Genomic DNA, 25,484 nt, shown 5'->3' on the forward strand with positions numbered 1-25,484 from the left:
CTTGGCAGGCAAAACAAGGGTGAACAAGGGTGAACAAGGGTGAAACACCAGGGTGAAAAAGCATCAGGGTGAAACAACGTGATATTTGCCGAGAGAGCGAAGGTCGCCATTATGTTGCCAGATAGCGTTCTCTATTGGAACATAAAACTTTTTTAACTTCCGTCATAAACATGAGTCTCCCTTATCCGTTCATGGAATCAGTTCAAGTTTTAAGACTTTGATTAAAGTTTTCACATTTATTTACTTATAAAAGAAAACATTATTCTGTAGAATGCATTAAGATGAAATGCTACAATACAAATAATGCAATTTGTACCATCAGAAAGCAAACACAAGCTGAAGTGCAATCTTAAAAAGTAGGAATGGAACTTGATCTCTCAGGAAAAAATAAGCTTAAGAGAAAAACAATCAAGTAATAATGCTATAAAAAAATAAAACATTGGAATAAAACAATGACATGGACAGTTAACTCAGTCTAGAACCTTTTTTGAAAAAAATGCATTACATATGCATTACAGAAAAATGCATTACAAATGTAAATGCATTACATTGTTTTTTTTTTTTTTAATCTTAGCATATTTGACAATGATATTTGCAAAAAAAAAAAAAGTTTGCACATTAAGTTTAAGAAAAATATTTGAAATGCCCACATTTTAGCTAGGTGCGTTTGAAAGTTGCCTTATAATTTCAAGCATCGATCTGACTTATACATAGCATTTACTAAAAGAAAAAAAAATATGAAAAAGGTTAATAGAACTGACAAGCAGTTATAGTTCCCTCTAGTGTTATATTTGCATTTCTGCAAGTGCTACATGTATAAAAAGTGCTGCAGCTGTCAACTTCAAAACCCAGAGGACTAATTCACCATGGGTTCCCTTGAGATTTTCATATGGGTTTTTATAACTGGATTTTTAAAGAGATAGTTCACCCAAAAATTCTGTCATCATTTATTCACAAAAGAAGATATTTTGAAGAATGTTGCCAACCAAAGAGTTGACGGTAGCCATTGACTTCCATAGTATGAAAAAAAAACAATGGAAGTCAATGGCTACCGTCCACTGTCTGGTCACCAACATTCTTCAAAATATTTTCTTTTATGTTCAGCTGAAGAAAAGAAGCTCTAACAGGTTTGGAACAAGTGGAGGGTGAGTGAATGATCACAGAATTTTTGGGTGATCTAAAATTCATGTGTAAAATAAGGTCAGTAGTAAACAATTACTTTACGATACTTGGACGTTTTGTTGTACACACTCCAAAAATTCTTATGTAGTCATTTATTGCAAACATACATTTTACAAAATAAGCATAACTGCTTCAAAATTCATGGTTTAAGTATGAGGGTGTGTGTCATTCAGCATTAGCCATTTATATTTACCACAGACCTTGTTTTAATCATGACCCCATTATAAAAACCCATGAAATCTTGAGAGAACCCATGATGAATAAGTCTTCTTGGTTTTGATGGCTCCTCTTAGCAGCCTCAGCTGTTTTCCAATAGGAAATTGAGTTTGAGAGTGTCCAGGCCGTTCTCTTCCTGGGTTAGCAGAGAATGGAGATGAGCTGCCGTGGCTTGTTTCCTCTCACGCATGCTCCATTTTCGCAGCATGGTGAAAACCCGCATTTTGTGTTGGCTGTTGTCCTCCTCGATCTGCTGAAGAGTGGTGGTGTTCATACCCAGTGCCATGATGCCCACCTCCCTCCAGCTGTTCCCGATGCAGCCGGCCACCATCATCATCTCCTTCTCGCTCACCATCCTGGAGTCTGAGAAAAAGCAAAGTTACGTAATGAAGCAGAGCTGTCATGAAGCTGCTACTGGAGATGCAAAGCAGAGGTGTGTACTGTATGTGACTCACGCAGCGGCTTGTTTTCCACTTCCTGACGTCGTTTTGCTGTCGTCTCTGATAAACCAAAATCATTTACAAATTACAAATAGATTACAGCACGTACTAGAAAGTTTGAAGGCAATGGGGTGAAATAAATAATATATACATATACAAAGTGTACTATTAGGATCTGATTTTTTGTGTTGTGACAATTTTCAAGATCTACATTTCATTCATTTCATTTCAGTCATTTTACAAAAAAAAAAGGACACTAGAAAACAGTCAAAGACGCTTCACATAAATAAAACAGGAAAATAACAGTATTTACATTACAAAATTCATTAATTATATTAAAAAAAATATTTTAAAACTAATTTCAATTAAAGCAGGACAAATAAGCTTGTTATATCCCCCAATTAGTTCTCATTACTGTAACAATAAACTTAATGCTTTGTTTCTCTTCCAGTATTTATACATTATGGTAGCATTTATCACATGTACTTATTTAATAAGTTAAATAATTTGACTTTTCCAAACATATTGCAACTATATTATTAACTGTAAGACAGTAAAAAATGACTATTACCTGTAAGGTACTGTAAGGAAAACCAACATTAAAAATCAAGAAAATTCAATAATGAGAATAATATGCATAAAAGTCACAATGCCAAAAGTCTAGGGGTGTGCATGTTAGATAATGGAGGATTTACAACGGCTGAGTGTAAGATCGTACCTGTGTTTTTTGGTGTCTTGCGTTTGTTGATTTGCAGCTTTTGAAGGAAATGCAGTTTAGGAAATGTCTCTTGCATGTCTTGCGTTTTCAGCAAATTCAGGAAATTCAGAGCATGCTTGTTGTCTTTGTGAATCACATAATCCAAGATGTCCCGTACCTGTTTTGAACGCATGTTCGTGTCCTTGATGTTGTTGTACTCATTGTTGGACAGTATGCCACTGGCATGGCAGTGCTGAAGCAGAATATCTGGATCTCCTGTCAGAGCCTCCAGTAGCTCTGTCTTATGTCTCCGAATGAGCTTGATGCCATCTACAGGCCCATCCATCGCCTCTTGTGCTTGCGCAGTGATGTGAAAACCTCGATTTGACACTGGTTTTCAAACCGAAGATTAAGGCTGTAATAAAATCAGAAATTAAATTGTTTTAAACGCTTAACGACTACAAAACAGCATATAGCATGTACTAAAATACTTCATATTTTGGCTAGAAGCAGCAATATAAAGAACAGATCAACAGATGAGATTGTAGCTGAAGCATCATGGGTGCAGCCGAGATGAAGGAAGTATCTTCTTCATGATCCCTCCCACCCTCCCAAGTTGTTTTTAAAAACTGCACATGCTCTTTGTTATCACTTTCGAATTATGAAATATATATAGCGGATAGATTTTAAGCCTATATGCGTGTGCTGAGAATGCACAAATTAATTCGTGATTATTTTATAGTTGTGTGTATACTTGTATATAGCGCATCTTTCTTTGAATTATCGACAAGGGACTTTCCAGTTTAGCGACCCACAACTAGAGATGCGTCATCTTTGTTTACTTTCAATAAACGGCTATGGCGCACATTTTAACACATTTGTACATTGGTTTAGTTTTCTCAGGAATAATAAAATATTCGGCCACAATTACTAGTAGCTATATATTGATTACAAACACTGGCATCATTAGAGAAGAGCGCGGGAAACTGAAGAGAACAAAGAGATAGTCATTTTCTCAAATGATGCACAACATGCAACACGGGCTTTCTTTTCCGAGCCACTTCCGATTTAAAATAAACAGCGTTACTGTTACAAATTAGTAACAATGTTACGGTTCCAAATTTGCGCGCGCTCTCTTACCTTTCAAAAATTATTTTATAGAAACTGAATGTTTAAAATGTTGAGTTTTGTTTCGCCTGCACAAAGATATAGAAAGTATCAGACGGAAGTACCCTACACACATGAATGAAATCATATTTAATTAAGCACGAAAGTAAATTTAGTTTACCTCAGTTTGGCGGAGGAACGTTTGATGGCTCGTTCACACTTCATCCGCATGTAATGTGATATTGATACAAAAACAACTGCTGCTGCCGCCACCTTCTGGACAGGGAGTGTTATTAATCTGCCTACAACTGATGCTATTTTTAGCATGAACCTGTACACTTTCACTATCGACAACTCATTTTTAAATGCCACCATCTTTTTATACTAATTAATTCATGCTGAACTTAAAAGTGAGCCTTGATTTGTGATTCATAAGTTACTCTAAAATGAGTCGTGAACGGGAGTGTGATGATGAAACCATAATTCTGATTTAGGGAAGTGATGAACTGCTGAGACAGAAATAATAAAGCCGCAAACTAGGAAGAAAGTAGCTCTGCGCTAGTCACATCTCTGTCTCATTTTGTTTGTGTCCACCTTCCAACCTGCTTAACAATTGCTAGACATGTCTAAGAAAGAATGATCAGCATTTACATTCTTTATAATTGATAATAACCATCTTCTTGTCTGGCTCTGACAGCCTATGTATGACCTGATTGTAGGGATGTGTCTCGCGAGAACGTGACGATAATACTTCCAAAACAATTTGCTGTTTACATAGCCGCAAGATTAATCGTTTAAAGATGGCGTTCTCAATTCAAGCACCCACGCGATGTTATTCCTGAATGACAACGATTCAGCTAAGTCTATTATGACTGTTTCACGAGTGTCAGTGGAGCGTGAGAAGCACGTTTTGTCACTGCCCATGTTAATTAACCATTCATGCTGCAGCTGATCCAGAAAGAGCAACACAAACAGTATTTTCAACCACACATTATTATTTCTGTGTTAAATACATTTAAGTGACAGAAATACTGGGATAAAAGTTTATCGTATGGGACAAAAACACTTATTCTCTTTAAAGTAACAATCAAAACGAAAGTATCTTAACGTGTATGTATTGTAACGCAACATCCTCTTCCGCCATGAGATGGCGACAAACTGCCGGTTAAAAAAAGTATTTGTCATTGAATCGTTTTCAAAATATTCCAATTGAGAAACAGTTCTTTATGAATTGAGACACTGACTCGTTCATTCAATTTATTTATTTTTTATTTTGTTCAAATGTATATATATATATATATATATATATATATATATATATATATATATATATATATATATATATATATATATATATATATATATACAAAGTACAGATCAAAAGTTTGGAAACATTACTATTTTTAATGTTTTTGAAAGAAGTTTCTTCTGCTCATCAAGCCTGCATTTATTTGATCAAAAATACAGAAAAAAATGTAATATTGTGATATATTATTACAATTTAAAATAATTGTTTTTAAATTTATTATACTTTAAATTATCACTTATTTCTGTGATGCAAAGCTGAATTTTTAGGATCATTATCACATGATCCTTTATAAATCATTCTAATAGGATGATTCATTATCGAAGTTGGAAACAGTTCTGCTGCTTAATATTTTTTCAGAACATGTGATACTTTTTTAGGATACTTTGATGAATAAAAAGTAAAAAAAAAAAAAAGCTATGTTTTTAAAATATAAATATTTTGTAATAACAATATACACTACTGGTCAGTAATTTGGGGTCAGTAATTTTTTTTTCTTTCTTTTTTTTAAATAAAATCAATACTTTTATTCAGCAAGGATGTGTTAAATTGATAAAAAGTGATAGTAAAGAAAATATATTATTAGAATATATATTAGAATTTTTTTTTTGAATAAATGCAGTTCTTTTTAACCTTTTATTCATCAAATATATTAGACAGCAGAACTGTTTCCAACACTCATAATAAATCAGAATATTAGAATGATTTCTAAATGATCGTGTGATAGACTGGATGTTACATGTGACACTGAAGGCTGGAGTAATGATGCTGAAAACTCAGCTTTGCATCACAGGAATAAATTATTTTTTTAAAGTATATTCAAATAGAAAACTATTTTTTTAAGTTGTAATAATATTTCACAATATTACTGTTTTTTCTGTATTTTTGATCAAATAAATGCAGGCTTGATGAGCAGAAGAAACTTCTTTCAAAAACATAAAAAATAGTAATGTTTCCAAACTTTTGGTCTGTACTGTATATATATATATATATATATATAAAATACTTTTTGAACATTTTGTCAGAACCACTAGTAAATTTTTAGTTATTTTGTTTAATTTTCTAATCTTTTTTTTCTTCTTTATAATCGTGATCTCCAATTTATAGGCCTATATATTAAAACAAAACATGATTCTCAATTTATCCAGAATCTTGCAGCTCTAGTTTACATGTTGTTTATTGCTGCATATAATTCATAGACGTTTTTATAGAAAATAGAAGTTTAGTTTCATAAAGTACAAGCTGATTTCAAAACATTTTGCACCAAAATATTTAGCATTTTGTGTTTTTCAGTTGAATAAAAGACAAATATTTTCAATATATATTTGATCATTGAGGATTTCTTCAAAAAAAAGTCTAAAAATCATGTCTTGTCTCTTTTTCATGAACAGTCTCGTGTCTTATCTTGTCTTGTCCCGTGGGATAAGTGTCTCGTCACACCCATACCTGATTGTGATTATGAGGAAGTTTCCTTTTCTGATAAAGTTTGATAGAAAAACCTCAATTTAACAATTTGGCTTTTTTTAGTGTCCATTATATATATTTGAAGAGTTGTCTTCTAAAATGAGCATTTTTCTCAGGCTCCTATGCTTATGTTAAGTTATTTCACTTCAATGGCAATGAAAATAACCTTTTCACTGTCATTAAAGTGAAATTACTGAACCTACACATATATTGGAGCCTGAGAAAAATGCTAATTTCATAAGAAAATTTCAAAAGTTCATGTACTTCTGTTTTATCGATATCTATAAAAATGTGAATAAATGTGCTCAGCAAAATAAATATAACAATATAGTGAGATAAAACAAATAAAGCATTGCATAATACAAATAACTATACAACAAAATATTTCACATGATTTGATATTTGAATAGATTTTTCTTTTTTACATTTATTTATGAAATTAATTAATTTATCCATTTGAAAACATTTTTCTGAAGAAACACACACACACACACACACACACACACACACACACAGACATATATATATATTGTTCTGTAATCTAACACTGTGGAATGTTGTGTCCAGTCTCAAGCAAGACTTCCATGTGACTGGGATTTAAAAAAAAAAAAAAAAACCTGATCTATTGCCTGAAGACTCCTAGACAGACTCCTCTGTGAGACATCATTGCTTTGTTTCCAGTTTTATTTTATATTAGATGACACTTTAATAAGAATCTCCAATGAAAAAAAAAAAGAGTAAATAATGTGAAGAAACAAAAACTGCAAAACTGTAGCTGCACACAACTTACAATCTTTATTGTCCTAATGAATTTTTCTTTTGATTTTGGAGTGAAATATGAGCCGGATGTGGAGGAGGGACTTTTGCTCACTTCCAGGAATCTTGTGGGATTCCCAGACTGAGTAGAGGCCTTGTTGACTCAGTCTGTCTATCCTGCTGAGAGTCTGATGATGAACTGCTGAGCCCGGAAGTGGGAGGAGCCTTACCTGTTAGGTGCAAAGCAGCTCTCTTCCTATTGGCTGAGAGGAGTCAGTATATTTCCTCACTCACAAACAATGTGAGAGTGAACAGAGGCAGTGTTCAGAGCATTGAGAGGCCAAGAAGAAAACTCTCAGCACATCCACTGAAAGACTGCAAGAGGAGGCTTGATCGACTGCAAGCTTAAAGTAAGTATGTTTAAATGTGTGATTGATGGGCCTTTGTTTTGTTGATGAGTTCAGAGGGAACACAAGCTTGTCATGTTTTGATTTTTGAATGCATGCTTCATGGTTTTGTTTGATTGAGCTGCTTCTCACTTTTCAATTTGCTTTCAATGGTCTCACAATCATATGTTTCTGTAAGAGGCCCTGGAGTTGATTTATCTAACTTTCTATGTGAATTTAAAAGAGATAAAATGTAATGAAAAAATACTATTTCATAGAGACACTGCATTTGTTAATAAAAGTCATTTTTAATATGTAGTTTAATGCTAAATGTTATCAAATTTATGTTATCGACGTTAAATGAGCACATAAATTTCAGCTTTATTTGTGCATTGCATCAATTGTCATGAAAATGTTGTTGTGTGAATTAACTAAACAAAATATTTCAGATTATTTTTATTTATTTGAAATAATCTTAGCAATTTAAAAGGAAATGTGCATTCATTTGAAACATGATTCTGAGGAAACAGAATTGCTGAGAATTGCTTAATGCTGCGGTTATTTAAAAACCAATTTTTTTTTTTTTTATTACACGCTTTTATTTTTAAAAACTGATTTCCAGGCCTGGAAAAGTTATGAACTTTTAATACTGAAAGGCAATTTGACTATAGCTATTAGTTGCTTTTTGTGATTTTTTTTTTTTCAAACCTCTGGTAATAAAAAAGACTTGTCTAAGCATGCTGATGTGACCTGAGTGTGATATTTCTGCGTCACTGAATTCTTCTGAATGTTCCCATGTCATTTAAGCAGAAGCCTGTTGTGTATGCTGGATGGATGAGTGTCTACTTGAAGCAAATCAGCAATTTTGGAAAGCCCTCGACTGTAGTTTGTTGACTTTTAGAAAGTCCTGATTTATGAGATGAGACGAGAGAGAGAGAGTCACATCCTAATGTCTCAATACAAGAGATCCTTGAGAAAACGAAGATCTCTCAGAGCATTAAAACTGAATAAAGCTCATTGCTGGGTTTCTTTGATGTGATACTTTCTCAGGCACCAGACTACATGGCAGATTAAAAGTCTGTTTATGGTTTGATGTAATCTGAGGTAATGATGACTCAGTTGCTGTCAGCAGCGTCAGTGATGTTTAACTGGGAAACTGCTTCTTCCCCAAAACGAAGCCATTTGCTCAACAGAGAACATGTTTGAACTGATATATTTCTAAAGCTAATGCTGGCTAATTTGAGGAATTAATATTAGCATTATTGAAACCTAATGATGGTTATTTACTGAGAAAATCACTGTGACGAGGAAAATTCCTTTTTGATCCTAATCTTTACATGGATAATTTCCAGCAGTTTCTGTCTATTCATGTAAGACTCTCACCTGTGTGTACATGATGAATTCATGGGGAAAGAGAGGGTTGCGGTTGCTCACAGGTGATTGGTTTTCTGTGAATTTTATAAGTATCTTAACAAACATGACAGAATGTGATAAGAGCATTGCTCCACTATTTCCCGTGACATCAGGCATAAGTCTGAGCATGTATGAATGATCAGGTGAGCAGCTGCAGGTGTTGTGCACTGACGCCGAATGATGACTCATTCAAGAGTGATATGAGAAAAGAATAATTCATCCCGCTTTTGAATGTCCCGCAGGTGTTTTGGGGATATCATGACACATTTGATTTGTGCAATCACATGGTTGCTGAGAATAATTGGATGCCTTTCTTTGCAATGCTTTGTTATTGTTTGATTGTAGGGTTTTCAGTTTTCTAATAAAATAAAATTAACCACATTTCTATCTACACTCTGAAAAATAGGGGTTTTCACTGTAGAAGAACCATTTTTTGGTTCCCTAAAGGACCTTTTAACAGTTCTTACAATAACCATTTCTTTTATTCTATAGAACTTTTTTTATAGTCTATACTTTTAAAAATAAAAGTTATTTATTGGCATCTATTATGTCATGAAGAACCTTTAACATCATGGAACCTTTTCAATGCACAAAAGGTTCTTTATAGTCAAAAAAGGTTCTTTAGATTTTTAAAATGCTCTTCACATTAAGGAAAAAAAAGGTTCTTCCAAAAAGGTTCTTTGAGGAACCAAAATGTTTTTTTTTCTATGTCCTTGCTGCCTTTTTTTTTTTTTTTTTTTTAAGAGTTTAAAGAACCTTTTGTGGAAAAGAAAAGTTCATGGATTTTAAAAAGGTTCTTCATGGAACCATCAGTGCCAATACAGAACCTTTATATTTAAGAGAGTTTTGGAAAAATTATAACTTTATCATCTGATATTGTAATTGATTTTAAAAGTTTAATAAGTGGTACTAAAAAAATCTAGCTTTTCCATATATTTGGGTGGTTTTTTGAGAGTCTATGATTATATAATCATCAAAGGGACAAGTCATTTTGTCTTGATTTTAATATTTGAAATGCCTCTGTCCTAACAGATATCCTACTGAAGACATCAGGAAACCAAGATGGCAGTCAGTTCTTTTCAACGTGGGCAATGGGCTTCACAGTCCTTGCGAGTTACGGCAAAGGAGCTCTCCATTGTTGGCGTCCGAGGCAAAAACATGGCCATTGCCGAGCGATTTTCCAAGTAAACAAATTTCAGGATTTGCATATCTAAAACTAATCTCACTTGTCCTTTAACCTCTCCAAATTGCTTTCACTTCAGCACTCTTTCAGTGCTCTTTATAGCTTGTTACTAAACCTTTTTACAAGGCACCACTGTTTTAAAAGAAAGCAGCTGTTTTGTTCTAAATTGGTTTATGATGTTCAGACCTCTACTCCAACATTATCAGGTTCATCAGTAGAAAGTGCCGTCAGATCCTATAGTGATACTGTCAACACCCAGACACATAGTTAATGAGTAAATTGAATACAGTTTAACCTTATTACAAATGATATTCTTTGCATAATTTACTTGCTAGAACTCCCAATACTTACTTATTTCTTGTTTTAAAAACACAAACGCTTCCGATCGAAGTTCCAAACTGAATTCCTCATTTTCAGTCTGGTCTCAGATATCGGTCCGCTAGTGTACATGTTCGATTTAAAGCTACTTATCTGCTGAACGACTCATTAGAAGCAGCTCGGTCAGTGTATTTCCTGTGCGGAGGAATTTCTCAAAGCATCTGGAGTTGTTCCAGTGCATCGCCTGTTAGATTTTCTAATGTCTTTTCCAGCGTTCTGCTTTTGGCTTCCTCTCTACACCTACATCAATGACTTCACCATCCCAAGTACTGTAGATTTGCCAGCTGGCTTAGTGAGCATTAAAGTATTCAAAGTGAAGGAGTAAATAGTTTAGAATCTGATTACTGACCCGTGATAGGTGTGGGCACATATAAATCATTTGTTTGGTATTCGGCGGTTTTAAACGGTTGCATTTGTTCAAGCCTGCAGGACTGTGATTATCATCATTTTTTCATTGTCTTTATCACTGTTTTTCTTTCCAACTAACCTACATTTAGAACCAAGGGTTAGTTTGAATGGATTTCCTTTGAAAACCAGATGAACTTCCTGCTTTCGGTGCTTGGGAATTTTTTTTTAATCCTTCCAACAGATGGTTAGTGTATCTGAAACCTCTTTAGGCTAGATTTCAAATTTGCCATAAAAATAAAACTGGAAGCAAAATCAAGACAGTCCAGTTCATCGGTTTGCACTGCTACATGTGACCACTAGGGGCCACCAATGATCAAAAGTGATTTTTATTTCTAAGCCGATAAAAGATACATCTCAGAACAGAGAAGTCAAGCTTCTGAGGATTGCTTTGTTAACTTCTTCATAGAAACCAGCTACCCTTCATGAGTTTAAGTTGAGTGAACACCTCCGCTTCGTTTCTTCTCAGGTACCAGAAGGCAGCAGAAGAAACAAGTTCAGACAAGAAAAAAGTAAGTTCTCACCACTTTGCTATTCATTATCTAGCTATCTATCTGGAAACCGCACTACTATACTGCTGCTGCTGTTTACACACACATGCATTCAGTGTCCAGTCATCACAATCCCTATTTAGACGTCTTAATCTGGAGGTAATTCCTATGCGCTTTACATAACTGCCCCAGTCAATCTGTGTCTTCTGAATGGTAGTTTCTTCATAAAACACTACGAGGAAGCTTCATTAAGGGGTGTAAGAGTATGTCAGGGGCTGGAGAAATGAGGATGAACAGGATGCTACTCTTGTGGATGTAGGTATGAACTATATGATTGTATTTGGAAGAGAATGCAGCTGTTTTGGTATAGGTTAAGGTTTTGAATTGAGGTTTGGTTAAACCTTTTTTTTATTATTTAAAGTTTTGCTTTCTGTTCCATTGTTGTTAAACTGAACCTTAAATGTTAACCCCTTACCCAACCTGGATATGTAATATCTTTCACAAACTTTCTTTTTTTCCCTGTTTCCTGTCACTACTTCCTCTCTTTATGTTCTTCCTGGTTCGTCTGTCCTGTTGTAAGGGGCTTGGCCTAATTCCCTCATGCAGATAGTTTCGAAAGACTAGCATCTGGTGCTGCATTTTTTTTCTCCCCCTCATTTCCACCAGCACAGTCTGAGGGAGCCACTCCTTCCATTTGCCGGGTTTCTAAAGGTTTTGTAGTCAACCTTTTCCTAACAGACTAACAATGATCTAGTTTATCCAGTCGCTACTAATCCATATATTGACAAGATACTCTGTCATTTTTATCTGCTTACTGCTTTTCCTTAGTCTTTTTCTGTGTCAAAATTGTCATTAAAGCCCTGGAGTCTTTCAGTCAGTAATGTTTTTTTTTAATCATGAGTGTATGTATAAGTATTTTTAATTCATTCAAAATTTAAAATTGAGATAACTAAATCTGTATATACGGTTACTTGATTTTTTAAATTTTTTTTATTATTGTTTAAATTTCAGTTTAGATAGTAATAGAGCAGTACATTCAGACTCCATTGTCTTCTGTCGAGATTGGTTTAAAAGTTGAGAAACCCCTGAAGTGAACGCTGTCCTGACAGTCTCTTTGTTCTTTCACAGTCTTTAGAGAAGTCGACTCCTTCCTTGCGCAACGGCAATCTGAGTGTCCTAAAGCAGCTCTGGGAACAACCAGCCGAAACGCCTACATCTCCAGAACCCCAAACACACTCCAGAAAGCAGGAGAACCATCAGCGACAGCCTTTAGATCGCAGTGTTAACACCTCACTGGAGTCCACGGACGGCCAGCTTGTTGACGGCACAGAGACCCAGTTGTTGAGCGACAGTGACCAGGCGATGGAGAAGTGGATGCAAAGAGATGTGCCCATCGAAAGGCCAACAGTGCCTCTCAACAGTCTGAAGATGATGTTTGAGAAAGGCGAGACCTCTCACAACAATGTAAGTACAAATAATGATCTAAACTGGACTTCTTGTCAGTTTAGTAGATAACAGTACTTGTGTGTCTGTGTGTGTGAAGTTGAAAAGGGCGTGTGCAATTTAAAAGCCTGACCCCTTAACTTTTTAAAATTATAATATTTTTTCCATCTTACAAATGTTAATTGAGACTTCTTATAATAAATAATCAGTATATTAGAATGATTTCTGAAGGATCATGTGATTGAAGACTGGAGTAATGATGCTGAAAATTCAGCTTTGATCACAGGAATAAATGACACTTTAAAATTTAGAAAACGGTTTATAATAATATTTCAGAATATTTCGGTTTTTGATCAACTAATAGCAGCCCTGGTGAGCGCAAGAGACGTGTTTTAAAAATATTACCAACTCCGAACTTCATTTTGAATGGTTGTATAATTTCTAAATGGCCTGTTTTTGCAGATTGGTTCACATTTATAAATGTTCAGGTCGGACTTGGAGGATGTTTTGCATTGTGACTCGTGAAGTACAATAAGTAGTATGTCTACTCATATGTCCTCTTAAAGGGTTAGTTCACCCAAAAAGGAAAATTATGTCATTAATGGCTCACCCTCATGTCGTTCCAAACCCGTAAGACCTCCGTTCATCTTCGGAACACAGTTTAAGATATTTTAGATTTAGTCCGAGAGCTTTCTGTCCCTCCATTGAAAATGTATGTACGGTATACTGTACTGGTTGCATCGGTTTTTGGATCACCAGTAGTGATGGGAAGTTCAGTTCTTTTCCGCAAACCGGTTCTTCTGGTTCAGAAGAATAAGAATAAGTTCAATAAACTGGTTGAAGAACTGGTTCTTTTGCGCTCGACGTAATGACATCATTGGCGATTATTGACCTTCATTCAAGCCTTCAGTTTACTCGCGCTCATAACATTAGCACAGAATCAGTTCAGAATCAATCACCAAAAGAATCAGTTCGGTTCAGACGCTCTGTGTGTCAGTCTGCTTCACACTGAATCACACATGCGCAGTATCATCAGCTCCTCGGTTCTTGAATCGGACGCATTCGACAGAAACGGTTGTCAGTTCAGTGTACTGGTGATCCGAAAACCGATGCAACCGGTTCTTGACTCTAGAACGAGTCAATCTTTCGTTCGTTATCTGGCTCGGCTCTGTGTTCATCTTCAGTTCTCTCTTCACAGCAGTTCAGTCAGTGTACTGTTTGAGTACATGAATTACTCCGGGATATTGGTTTGTTTGAACTCAGAGGGAGTGTCCGCCACATTAAAAAAGTTAACAGCTTAATTCATTTGTGAATTAATGCGTATTGGAGACGCGAACCGTTTCAAACGATTCAGTTCGATTTGGTGAATTGGTTCAAGAAGAACCAGTTAAATCGATTGATACGTTCGTGAACCGGACATCATTACACTGCAGTGTTGTAAACGCGCTCACAACAGACCCGGAAGAGAAGACAATGCTGAATAAAGTCGTTTTTTTTTTTTGGACCAAAATGTATTTTCGATGCTTCAACAAATTCTAACTGACCCTCTGATGTCACATGGACTACTTTGATGATGTTTTTCTTACCTTTCTGGACATGGACAGTAGACCGTACATACATTTTCAATGGAGGGACTGAGAGCTCTCGGACTAAATCTAAAATATCTTAAACTGTGTTCTAAAGATGAACGGAGGTCTTACGGGTTTGGAACGACATGAGGGTGAGTCATTAATGACATAATTTTCATTTTTGGGTGAACTTACCCTTTAAAGTATAGCTGGATATCTGCTTGTATTCAAACCATTCAAGAGACTGGTCATGCTGCGAGTCACATGGTCTGTGATCATGAAGACACCAGTGTGCTTCTCCAGTCTCCCTCTGAGCTCTAAGCTTGTTTCTGTAGGTTCACTGTTCTGAAACAGTCTGTAGGATGACTATTGTTAACTTGTGTTCTTTAACCTTGCATTAAATGTAAGTGCTGCTTGCTAATTCTAGCATTACTTCTCCTATTGTTCATACTTGGAGTTAGAAAACCAAAAAACAACAGCATTCTAATGTTGTTGTATTAAATTTTGTCAGAAGATGTGGAAGCCTAGTTCTACTAAAGCTACTTTTGAAACAAGATCCACTGATTTGAATTTCTGATCTACTGTTATTGTTCTCTGCTAGTCTGTGTGCTTCAAGGTGACAGGAACATTCTTGTGGTGTCCTTTTAGTCGTGCCTCGTCTTCATCTGACTTTTTTCTCAAAGGTTATGTGTTCAAAATGTACTGGGATTTCACTGTACACAATGGTGTCTCTTGTTTGTTCCATGGACTGCAAAGGGAGTCGTGCCCAACATTTTATCTGCAAAAGAGTTAGCGTGGGTGGAGGGGAGGTTAAGACTGAAACCAAAAGCATTTTTTCCCATTGTAGCATCACCACTGCATCACTACTGGTTCAAAACATCCCAGCATGCAATGAACTTAGAACCACACATTAGTTAGTGGTTCTTGCAAAGGCAAATATCAATGTTTCCTATTGGGGTTAGAGACTTTTTCCCCATCGCTAATCCAAACTTTCATTTAGTTGTGAAAAGTTTAGTCCAACCAGACATTTCATGGAAACAAAATGAGTCAATAGAACACTGGACGCTCATTCGGTTTCGATTTCACTTCAGCTCACACAATGATCTGGTTGCAGCAGACTTCATTTGCTGTGCTTTTTTCCCGACATTTTCGACTTGGTAGTGACACTGATGAATATTTAGATTCATTTTTTAAGCTAAGCTCCAACTCCTCACCCTCTCAAAAGACATTTCCATCATTAAACAGGGTTGAGGTTACTATTCTCCCCAGGGGGGCTGATGTCCACATGATTACTGCAGGGTTCAAGCTCTCTGCTCCCGTCAAAGCCAAACCTCTCTCCTCTAACCTGAGGGATGGTCAAGAGGGAGAGACACTGACTGAAATCATTTGAATTCATCATCCAGCTCCTCCAGCAGTTTTTATTTCTTTTTAAATCTGCTGCAGAGATTTTCTTTATGAATGTCGCTTGAAATTTAATTTGGGTTACTTTGAGAGCTGAACGGAGTAATGAACCGCTGAGAAAGCAGCTTATTAAAGAGAAGTTCCAGATATGACTATGTAATGACGTGCAGAGTCTGAAGGGTGGACGCATTTCATAAGAATCTAGACTTTCGCAGATGTTTTACCATCCAGTGTGCATCACTGGTACAGTTTTTAATTTCATTATTTTCATATTTTGTGGGAATAATAATAATGATAATAAATTAATAATAAATGTATGGGTGTATATATAGAGTATTTTTATATACACACACACACAGGTGTATATATTAGTTAACTAAACTACATGAACTAAACTAATACTGAAATAAAAAATAGACTAGACTAAAAATGACTAAACCAAAAATTACAAAAATTAATAAAACTGAAAAATTGAGTGTTTTGTCAATAACAAAATGTCAACACAAAAATGTGTTTTGTCAATAATAATAATAAATGATAATAATAATAATACAAAATAACACTATTAAACACTAATAAAATGTAATAAACTTGACAATAATAAAATTAGTAAAACTTTAGCTAAAATTAAAATGTAAATTGACAATTATAAAACGGATTTTATACTGAGTTTAAATTTATAAAATATAATAGCATCTTAATTATGCTAGAATAGTAGAATAATAAAGTAATAATAAAATAATACATGTGTAGCTAAATATTGATAAAATATTGCATATTCTTAAAATCTTTAAAAATCTTCCTTGTGCCACTTTATTTCAAGTATTAAATGAAATGAAAGTGTACTGATTTTTTTAATGATAGATATAGTATGTGCACTGTATATATTTTATCTTGTCAGATTTTATCCTCTAACACAAGGACACTCTTCATGTCTGGCAGGCCGTGGTTCAGATGTTCCCATCTTTTGTGTGCTTTGGATTAATAGAGGTTCTTTTGTCTGGGCTGATGCCCCCTATGTCTGCGCTGCCTTTGCCTTTTGTACTGTGTTTATGTTCCGCTCCCCTGGTGTCTGCACACCAGCCTGGAGACGCTGCACTGATGCCTGGCCGGCTGGTTCCCCCGTAGCCATGCTGATGGCTAATCCACAATTGGGGGTGGGCCGGTCTCAGCCCCCTTGTTGGATTTAGAGGTTGAAGCAGCTGCCTAACCCACCCCACCCTCTCAGCCCTCCCCCTTTCCATCCCTCCCGCTGCTGCCAGCAAAACACTGGCATGCTCACCGTCTCTAATCTGCTCTCAGAGCACTGCCGGGCTTTAGGCAGACAGACTCGGCTCTGGAAATCTCCAGGAATCACGGTGGAGCGTCCGTTGTTGTCTGTCAGATTTTAAATAGGTAAGAGACGTGGCTTTCAGATCGATACAGTTGTTGTTACATGTGGAAACTCTCTGTTGGGTGGGATGATGTCAGTTTTAGTTCCTGCCGTGCTGCTTTCCTGAGAACAATGACAATGGATCCAACAGACTTTTTGGAGGATGTGTTTGTCCTGGGATTGACTGCACTGTTGTAGGACTATATTTGCTAGGCACTTGAAAAGTAAATGTTTTTATGTCATTTTCTGAAACAAAAGCTGTAATATCACTATATAAAGAAATAAATTTTCCCTCCCATTTAATTGCTAGTTTTATTATATAAAATTATTGTAAGCAAGCAGGAACAGATGCTCGAACTTTAGAAATGTTGCCTGTGATTTTAATGAATAATTTATGGAAAAGTTTAGGATCAAACATTGTGACAAGCATTTCACGTCGTACAATTCAGCCACATCAACAGGGTTAATGTTGAGGGTTTAGTAACAGGGTCTGTTCTGGTCTCCATGTGTCTCAGTCTGTGGGTGTAGAATTGCATGAGAGCGGTTTTTGTTGTGTGTGTGTGTGTGTGTGTGCCAGACGCTGGTGTCTGTCCACGGTGCTCTCGGAGCTCATTAGAGGATTATTGATGCCACTGGAGGAGCTGGCTGGCCAGAGGAGGAGACATGTTTAAACACTGCTGTCACGGCGTTAAATGTCTCTTATCACCTTGCTAATTAGTGCTGTTTGCTAAAGAACTACTTGACCTCATGGGTTGGGGGATTTCAACAAACCCCTTAAAAAGAGTGTTAAACTTTGGGGTGTAATTTCATCCTGCACTGAATAATGTCTAATATGAAGATATTTGTATCCATTTATTTTTTGCTGGCCAACATGAAAAAAAAAAATCCTAGAGACTTAACTGGAAGGAAGAACTCTTGCCAAATCCTCAGTTTTCCTGCAGAATTGGGTTACTTTCATAATGTTGCTCCAGGGCTTTTTTCTTAGTTAAAGTGAAATCATCCACCCGGGGGTGAATTTCCCAAAAGCATCGTTAGATAAATATGGTCATAAGTTCCATTGAACTTTATTGGTAACGATGGAGCTTGTGACCATAATTGCTTTTGAGAAACGCAAACCAGAACATCATTTCTGACGGAGAGGAACCCCCAGCCAGAACACAATTTTGCTAGTCCATTTTTCCTGAAACGATCATAATGCTGAATCTGCCATTTTTGTCTTACAAACAAACTGAGAGTGGCACGGCTTGTCAGACTTTGCAACAGTAAAGAAGGGGGGCGGGTCTTTACAAAGGATAAAATGGGTTGGTTTTGTTACACACACCTGGCAATCCTGAAGGCCTCTAGCCATATCTAGATACCAGAATGTCATAGAGATTTAAATGTGGGGTTAAAAAAACCACCCAGCAACTCTTTACCTTAGCAGCCACTCAGTGACACCCTTGCAACCATCTGGAAGACCTTAACCACCACATAAGAAAAAGTGCTCAGAATACCCTAGCAACCATTTAGCAATGCCTTAGCAACCACCCAGATCACTTAATGAAGTCCTAGCAACTGCAACATGCAACACCTTAGCAACTGCACATTAACATCATGGCAACCACCCAGAATACTCTAACTACCATCTAGCAATGCTTTAGCAACTTTCCAGTCCCTAGCAGCCACAAGGATGTGATGGTATGACAAACTGGATATTTGTGAGGAGAGAATGGAAATGAGATCAAATTTGCATCGAGTCTGACTTTAAAGTCTATGAAATTACATTTCATTCTGAACGGCTTCACATTCTAGTTGTAAAATGGGTGTCAAATGGCTAGTCACATTTACTTGAAGGACTTCTTAATGCTCTCTTTGTCTTTTGTTCTGTGCTTAGCACTCTTCATTAACACAGGTTTCTTTGTCTGTTTAGGTGTCCAGAGAGCCTGGGAAAACAGAGGAGCGTGGATCCGAGAACATGGAAGATAAAGGTACAGAATCAAATGTGGCACTAAATGCACACACCAGTCTTGCACAATATGTTTTCAGTTACATGATCTCACATCTTGAACTTCCTGCTTCCTTTTCGCAACACCGTAGAAATTGTCTTTCTGGAAAGTGCTGATGGCAGTTCTGTGGAAATTCCTGTTTCCCATTCTCACTTTGACCTTGTGGCACACATACTTTTTTTACCATTGTATTTCATTGAGTTATTAGAGACCTCACTGACTAATCTGACTCTCTTTCTTCCGTTCTTCACAGAAAGTCTTGACTCGGGAGTCAAAACGGAGTCCACCCCTCTTAGGGACCGCATGGCCATGTACCACGCAGCTGTGACTAAGCACGATTTCCCTTCCTCCCCGACTGTGAGTGACAACCCCTCCACCCCCTTCACCATAAACACTGCCTCCGTTACGATCACTCCGAATGATTTCATCACATGCAAATGTTGTCTTTCTGCCGACTTGATACTATTTGCATCTGGTTTGAAGGGATAGTTCCTCCCAAATTGAGAAGTCTGCCATCATTTACTCGTGTTGTTCCAAACCCATATGACTGACTGTCTTCAGTGCTTTTTCCAATTAAACATGAACAGGGACTGAAACTTTTCATGCAACTTTTAAGTCACTGAAAATCCCCAAGAATCTTGACCGAGGCCTTAGATCTTTACGCGTCATCTCCAATTTGTGAATGAAAAGAATGAATCCGTTCATAAAACCCACCTTAATGGTTAATGCATTATTTCTGGTTTATTCAGACTTCAGGATCATCCGAGAATAATGACATTTAGGCCAGCTGAGTCATATAAGACCATTTTCTGAAGTTTTATGTCTTCCGGCCTCATCCATCGCATTTGCATGAGAAAACAGCAAAAAGCAATCAGTTGAAAAAGTTATTTTGTGTTGCATCCTAAAGTTTTGGATTGGAATGCCTTCCGGATCATAAAATGATAATAGAATGCTCATTTTTGTGTGAATTGTTCCTTTAATGGAGCACATGAACAAAGATAACCTTTTCCCTTTTTGTGTTCCTGTTTCTAGCAGAGTGAGCCAGCAGACAATGAAGTCCGCAGTCACAGTGGGAAGCAGAAGGAAAATGTGCCGCCACTGTCTCCTGTGAGAACTGACAACAAGAAATACTCTGACTGAACAGACCCTGATTGTTTTTGTTAATGAACTGTATGATACTGGCATTAGAGTGTACATGCACATTGTTTGGCTTCTTAATCATTCATCGAACAACTCGCCCCACATCTGACTTTCTTTTGTGGCTGACATCATGAATCCGTTTGATTTTTCAACCAGACTCCAATCTTCCTCTTGCTTTTCATGATGCAGTCAATTCCAATGTGTTTTATTTTTGTAGAATATCTGGTTTTAGTCGGATGTCACATTATGAAAGCAGAATGGGTTACAGCTGAAGTTAACTCATTTGAACACAACTGATTATATTATTATTATTATTATTTGAGTAGTAATGTTTCTAGCACTGTAGACTTACTAGGTCTCTTTCTATCTGCAGGGCTCTGAATCAAACACTTCGAAAAGTCCCAGTTCAGACAGGAATGGTGAGTCTCTTGCAACCATACTAACATACAAATCATGAGTGAATTTTCTACTTGTTATTAATCTAAGTTGAACTGTATTGCAAGTATTTTGACATAGTGAGACTGATAATGCTTTATTTTATGACTAAACTCAGTGTTTTATCAAATACACGCACTGTTAGTCACTTGGAAGTCAGCGCCCTCTAGAGATAGTTTTGCTGAACCTCTAACTCTTCTCTCATTTTACAGGCACCGTTATGAGTCCTGAACAAAACCAACCTAAAACTGTTAGGGTGAGTATTCAAACAATATTAGCTTTTATTTGTATCTTTTAGTTCGGTGACACAGGTTTATCACTGTATTTTTTCTAAAACATTTGTATGTGTTTTTGTGTTCTTGTAGATGTTCCGTTTGCCTGTCCGTGAAACCTGCATCATGTGCCTTAAGACTGTGTACCCGCTAGAGAAACTTGTAGCGAATCAGCAGATTTACCACAACAGCTGCTTCCGCTGTGCCTACTGCAACACTAAACTCAGGTGCGGACGAGACTCCACCATGGCCTGGTCCTGTACTGAAACACTTGATGTGGACAGTAGCAGGCACAAGACTGTAGGGTGTCCTATTCGTCAGTTTATGATCATACGTTTGCTCACCCCATGCATAGCCAGTGTTACTTGTGAAGTTTTTGTCCACTGACAAAAATATATTCTTAGTCAATATTTTGTTATTTTAGTCATATTTTTTACTTTTTTAATGGTATCTATTTGTACTGTTAAGACTTTAAAAACTACCACACGTCTTTTGAAATAACACCGAGTACACTACTACGAATTCTTTATGGACTGAACCTAAGTTAAACTTAAGTTTAGTTATGTTAAACTAAACTTCAAACTTAACTTAAATTCACTTGTGCATTCTCGTCAGTGTAGGTTATGTTTGTTGAATATCTAGATTATGTTGGGGTTATTTTAGTCTTTTTTTATTTTTTTATATGTTTATATAAACTATTAAATTTTTAGAAAATCATATGGGCCACATCCACAGCAGCAGAATACGGTTGTCAGTTCTGTATTTGAGTGCTTACAATATGTTCGATTATATATATACACCTGTCGATTATTTACAAAAATGACAACCGTATTCTGTCCCTGAACTCGTAAATGTTCAGGTCGCGCAACCTAAATTTCTGAACTGGACTAGTTGCCTGTCACTATGAGAAAGATGCGTGTAGTGTTCATATTTCATGTGTAGTCACGGTAATTTACAGAGATAGAGGTATGAGCAGGGCCGGTTTCATGCTCGCCCGTTCAGGGGGGCCCCAACACAATGAAGAGAGAGAGAATATTTTTGTTATACTATGGGCTATCTACAACAATAAAAGAACCAAAACCCCAGAAGACATTGAGCAAATAAATAAAACAAACAATAGGGTAAAAAATAACAAACTATTTCCATGTTTTTGACCTTTTTGTTTTTTTTACGTACGAACACTAAACATCCTTTTCAGGATGAAAACGACAAAAAAAATAATTTTAATAATGTCTTGATGTGTGGTTTATTGACTCAATAATTATTACAACAGAAAACTCTGTAACTGATTATGAAATGTGTTTGCTGGGTGGTAAAATTTTATAGGCCTATCAATAAAGAAAGTATTGCTTTGGCTATGTCAAGATAAGGGGTCACGTAATGCTAAATCTGCGCGGGACTCAACGCTCCGTTCTTCAGTCAGAACAACAAAACAACTGTTAATTTAAATTTGACTAACTTCTCATTATGCCAACTGTGATCAACTTTAACAAATAGGCCTACTTATTGATTCTTAGATATTTACTATGGTTACACAGGTGACATTCATGGTTTGCGCGAGAATAAAAAGGTTTGGGTTGTTTTGTCACAAATTTAGCTAGTCTGAATAGATTTTTTTTTTCTGTTTCTGTTGGAAAATGAGTGAAGGTCATGTGGCATTTTTCCGGTTATATTTTCTTACTACCGTCTTGTCTAAAAAAATGTTGTTATTAAAATGATCTGGGGTGCTTTTTAGGACAGGATGTGTGTATTTAAATGATGTTAAAGTTAGTTTGTTTCTAATCTCTCATGTTTTGCTGCCCTCTTTTGGTCAGTCTGGTGAACTACGCCTCTTTGCACAACAACGTCTACTGCAAGCCGCACTTCTGCCAGCTGTTTAAGGCCAAGGGCAACTATGATGAGGGTTTTGGCCACCGACCCCACAAAGAGCTTTGGGAGGTGCGAGGAGAAGGAGCTGAGGAGCAAATCAAGCTGTCACCCCAAGAAACCACCTCCAGCCCAACTGTAGAGCAGTCTCCACTGGTAAAAGTTAACGTGCTTGCAGCCACTTTAGAGACCCGAACCCAGGCCAATTCTGAGAGGATGGAAAAGCCAGTGGAGACAGGACGGCTCAAAATCTCCTGGCCTCCACAGTCTGATGGGGATGAGAGTGCAACCCAAGTGTGTGGATCTGCAGACAGCAATGGCATCAAACCCATCCGCCCGAAATGGCCTCCAGAGGGCGATGCAGTATCAAGCAACTCAGACCAATCTGATCTCCCAAAGATTCGCAGGAGCGTCTCACTTAAGGAGAGAAGCAAGCCGTTTTCCATCTTTAGCTCCCCGCCGGTCACCCAACCCAGCAAGTTTTGCCAAAGATCTCCTTCAACTGAGAAGCCAAGCTCGGAGGAGGAAATGTCACCCGTTTCCTCCACCACCGACACGGTGATCTCTTCCGAGGATTTGACCGAACACAACCTATCAGAAGAGGAGGAACAAGGTGAAACCGAAGCCAAGGAGGAACACGATGAGGAAAAGATGGAACAGGAGGAGAAAGTGGAAGCACAAGAAGAGGAGCTGTCCTCTCTAAAATGCAGCTCACTAGACAACAGTCCTTCATCTTCGCCCGAGAGCGAGTCTGGGCTGGATCCCGAGGAGAACCAGGCCTTACAAGATGTGGGTTTTTGGGATGGAGAAGAAGCTGGAGAAGACCGAGCTGATGTCTCTGTGGAGGACCTCATTAAGAGGAACCGTCATTATTATGATGAGGACGAGGATGATGTGGTCTGAGTTCTAGATTAGATGTCCATGAACTTTCATTTCCCAGAAGCACCAGCATATTTTCATGTATACTCCGTTCGTGGGTCTTTATCTGTCTTTTGTGCAATTTCATGTTTTCAGCTTATACATGTGCCTATAAACATAAATGAACTAAAAACACAGTAGTTGGCAGGTTACTCACAAGGTTTCTCTAGTCTAGAAGATACACTAGAGCTCTTACGTCTCTTCAAGCCTAGTTTTATGAAATTTTAATTAGTACTTTTTCTGTTTTATATATTAATAGGCTGGAATATTTTATTCCGCTGCTGTTCATTTTCAGAAAAGTTGCATCTTTAAATGAAAAAAAGAAACTAATAAGGCCAATCTTACAGTTCAATTTAAGCACCCATCTTTTTTTTTTTCTCACACAAGTGGTCTATCACTACTGTAATGCACTTGGATGTACTTTAAAGGTTAAACACCCCTGGCTGTATCACATTTGATAGCATTGGCAACCTTTGAATGTTTTAGTTTACTGCAAAATTGTATTATTTAACTATTTTAAATGTCATAGGACTAAAATATCTTGGAATACTTTGTTTCAAATAAATTTACTACTACAAAATCTGGAGTGAGAGTATAATTTTTCTACAGAGGAACTTATTATACCCCCCCCCCCTCTTTTTATGTATGGCGTTTATTTTTGGCTGTAACCGTAACCAGTGGGAAAATCAGTTAATAATTGATCAGTTGCTCAGTTGCTAAGACTCATTGCAAAACATCAAAGAAGCTAGTAATTTTGATAAGAGATTAATATATACAAATAATTAACGCAATTTTTTGGGAAAAGGATATGATATACCAAGAATAAATGCATAATAATTGGTAATTTGATTTCTTTTAATGCAACAACACTTTGAAATCTGCACTTTCATAATTAGACTCTGTTACCAATTCAAAAATGAGTGTTTTCCCACTGGACACAATTTGACAACTCAACATTTCTTTCTGTGTCCTGCTATCATTATTAGTATGAGCCAAAGCAATCTCATTAACACAATAATAACAGACGGTCTAAATATTATTTGTATGAATATGGTAGCTGTATCTATTTTGAGCTGAGACAGACATCATCAGTGGGGAAAACCTCAATTTAAATGTCTCTGGTTATGTTTCTTTACACCAAGTATAAATGTTCACACAAAGCCAAAACAGTCTCTAATTCATTTCTAGTTGACAATTATGCATAAAATACATCAACTTCTTTATACCCTTCAATTAGCAAGCCTAATTTCAATTACTCATGTAACTGTGAGGATTCAAAGGGTTAATGCTTTTTTTTTATCGCATCCCTGGAGGTATAAAATGTATGAAAAGGAATTTGACTGCAAGCCCAAGTACAGTTTGTGTGGAAACAACCATTTCTTTATTATGTACACATTAGCAAAAGAGTGCATGCTACAATTAGAGCAGCACATCAACATCTTCAACACAAGTCTCCATTTAGTAAGACTGTGTGAAAGCAAAACGATCATCGCCCATTTATGCGCCAAGCAACCACATTCCAGTGGAGGAATTCAGATGATCTTGGAGAGGACAACCGCTTGGCTTTTTGCATAAGCTTAACTGATAGAGGTATTTGGTTTTGGCTTCCCTGTGCTGTCAATTTATGTCTGGAACACAAGCAATTCTTTATATTAAATGA

The 25,484-nt window shown here is 36.7% G+C and overlaps 3 protein-coding genes across 3 annotated transcripts in view; 2 read left to right on the forward strand and 1 right to left on the reverse strand.

Annotated features, from left to right (window-relative positions):
* Positions 1 to 2,567, forward strand: part of LOC132118443 (heterogeneous nuclear ribonucleoprotein A1-like) — a 56,930-nt gene extending 54,363 nt beyond the window's left edge. Inside the window, exon 13 of the transcript XR_009425897.1 lies at positions 2,550 to 2,567. The gene's annotated coding sequence lies outside the window, so the exon portion shown is untranslated. The remainder of the gene's footprint in view (positions 1 to 2,549) is intronic.
* Positions 1,439 to 3,953, reverse strand: LOC132118444 (uncharacterized). The gene is made up of 4 exons (XM_059528286.1): positions 3,824 to 3,953; positions 2,557 to 2,950; positions 1,854 to 1,898; positions 1,439 to 1,761 (listed from the first exon to the last, which is right to left on the reverse strand). Exons 2-4 carry the CDS (start codon positions 2,879 to 2,881, stop codon positions 1,481 to 1,483), a joined length of 651 nt encoding a protein of 216 aa, XP_059384269.1. The 5' UTR covers positions 2,882 to 2,950; positions 3,824 to 3,953; the 3' UTR covers positions 1,439 to 1,480.
* Positions 3,954 to 7,421: 3,468 nt separating this feature from the next.
* Positions 7,422 to 24,404, forward strand: LOC132118446 (LIM domain and actin-binding protein 1-like). Its single transcript, XM_059528288.1, has 11 exons — positions 7,422 to 7,578; positions 10,000 to 10,151; positions 11,403 to 11,445; positions 12,553 to 12,888; positions 19,118 to 19,175; positions 19,447 to 19,550; positions 20,229 to 20,300; positions 20,707 to 20,752; positions 20,981 to 21,024; positions 21,134 to 21,267; positions 22,855 to 24,404. The coding sequence occupies exons 2-11, from the start codon at positions 10,030 to 10,032 to the stop codon at positions 23,807 to 23,809; spliced, it is 1,914 nt and encodes a 637-aa protein (XP_059384271.1). The 5' UTR covers positions 7,422 to 7,578; positions 10,000 to 10,029; the 3' UTR covers positions 23,810 to 24,404.
* Positions 24,405 to 25,484: the final 1,080 nt, after the last annotated feature.

The sequence above is a fragment of the Carassius carassius genome, chromosome 37 (genome assembly GCF_963082965.1).
Source record: "Carassius carassius chromosome 37, fCarCar2.1, whole genome shotgun sequence".
NCBI classification, from domain to species: domain Eukaryota; kingdom Metazoa; phylum Chordata; class Actinopteri; order Cypriniformes; family Cyprinidae; genus Carassius; species Carassius carassius.

What these genes read in the sequence shown, in the direction of transcription:
- LOC132118444 (XM_059528286.1), bottom strand. Translation starts at nt 2,881, where the DNA reads ATGGATGGGCCTGTAGATGGCATCAAGCTCATTCGGAGACATAAGACA. An exon ending in CAAGACACCAAAAAACACAG is followed by an intron (nt 1,899 to 2,556) that starts GTACGATCTTAC and finishes TTGGTTTATCAG; the next exon opens with AGACGACAGCAAAACGACGT. An exon ending in AGTGGAAAACAAGCCGCTGC is followed by an intron (nt 1,762 to 1,853) that starts GTGAGTCACATA and finishes GCTTTTTCTCAG; the next exon opens with ACTCCAGGATGGTGAGCGAG.
- LOC132118446 (XM_059528288.1), top strand. Translation starts at nt 10,030, where the DNA reads ATGGCAGTCAGTTCTTTTCAACGTGGGCAATGGGCTTCACAGTCCTTG. An exon ending in GCGAGACCTCTCACAACAAT is followed by an intron (nt 12,889 to 19,117) that starts GTAAGTACAAAT and finishes TTGTCTGTTTAG; the next exon opens with GTGTCCAGAGAGCCTGGGAA. An exon ending in ATTTCCCTTCCTCCCCGACT is followed by an intron (nt 19,551 to 20,228) that starts GTGAGTGACAAC and finishes TGTTTCTAGCAG; the next exon opens with AGTGAGCCAGCAGACAATGA.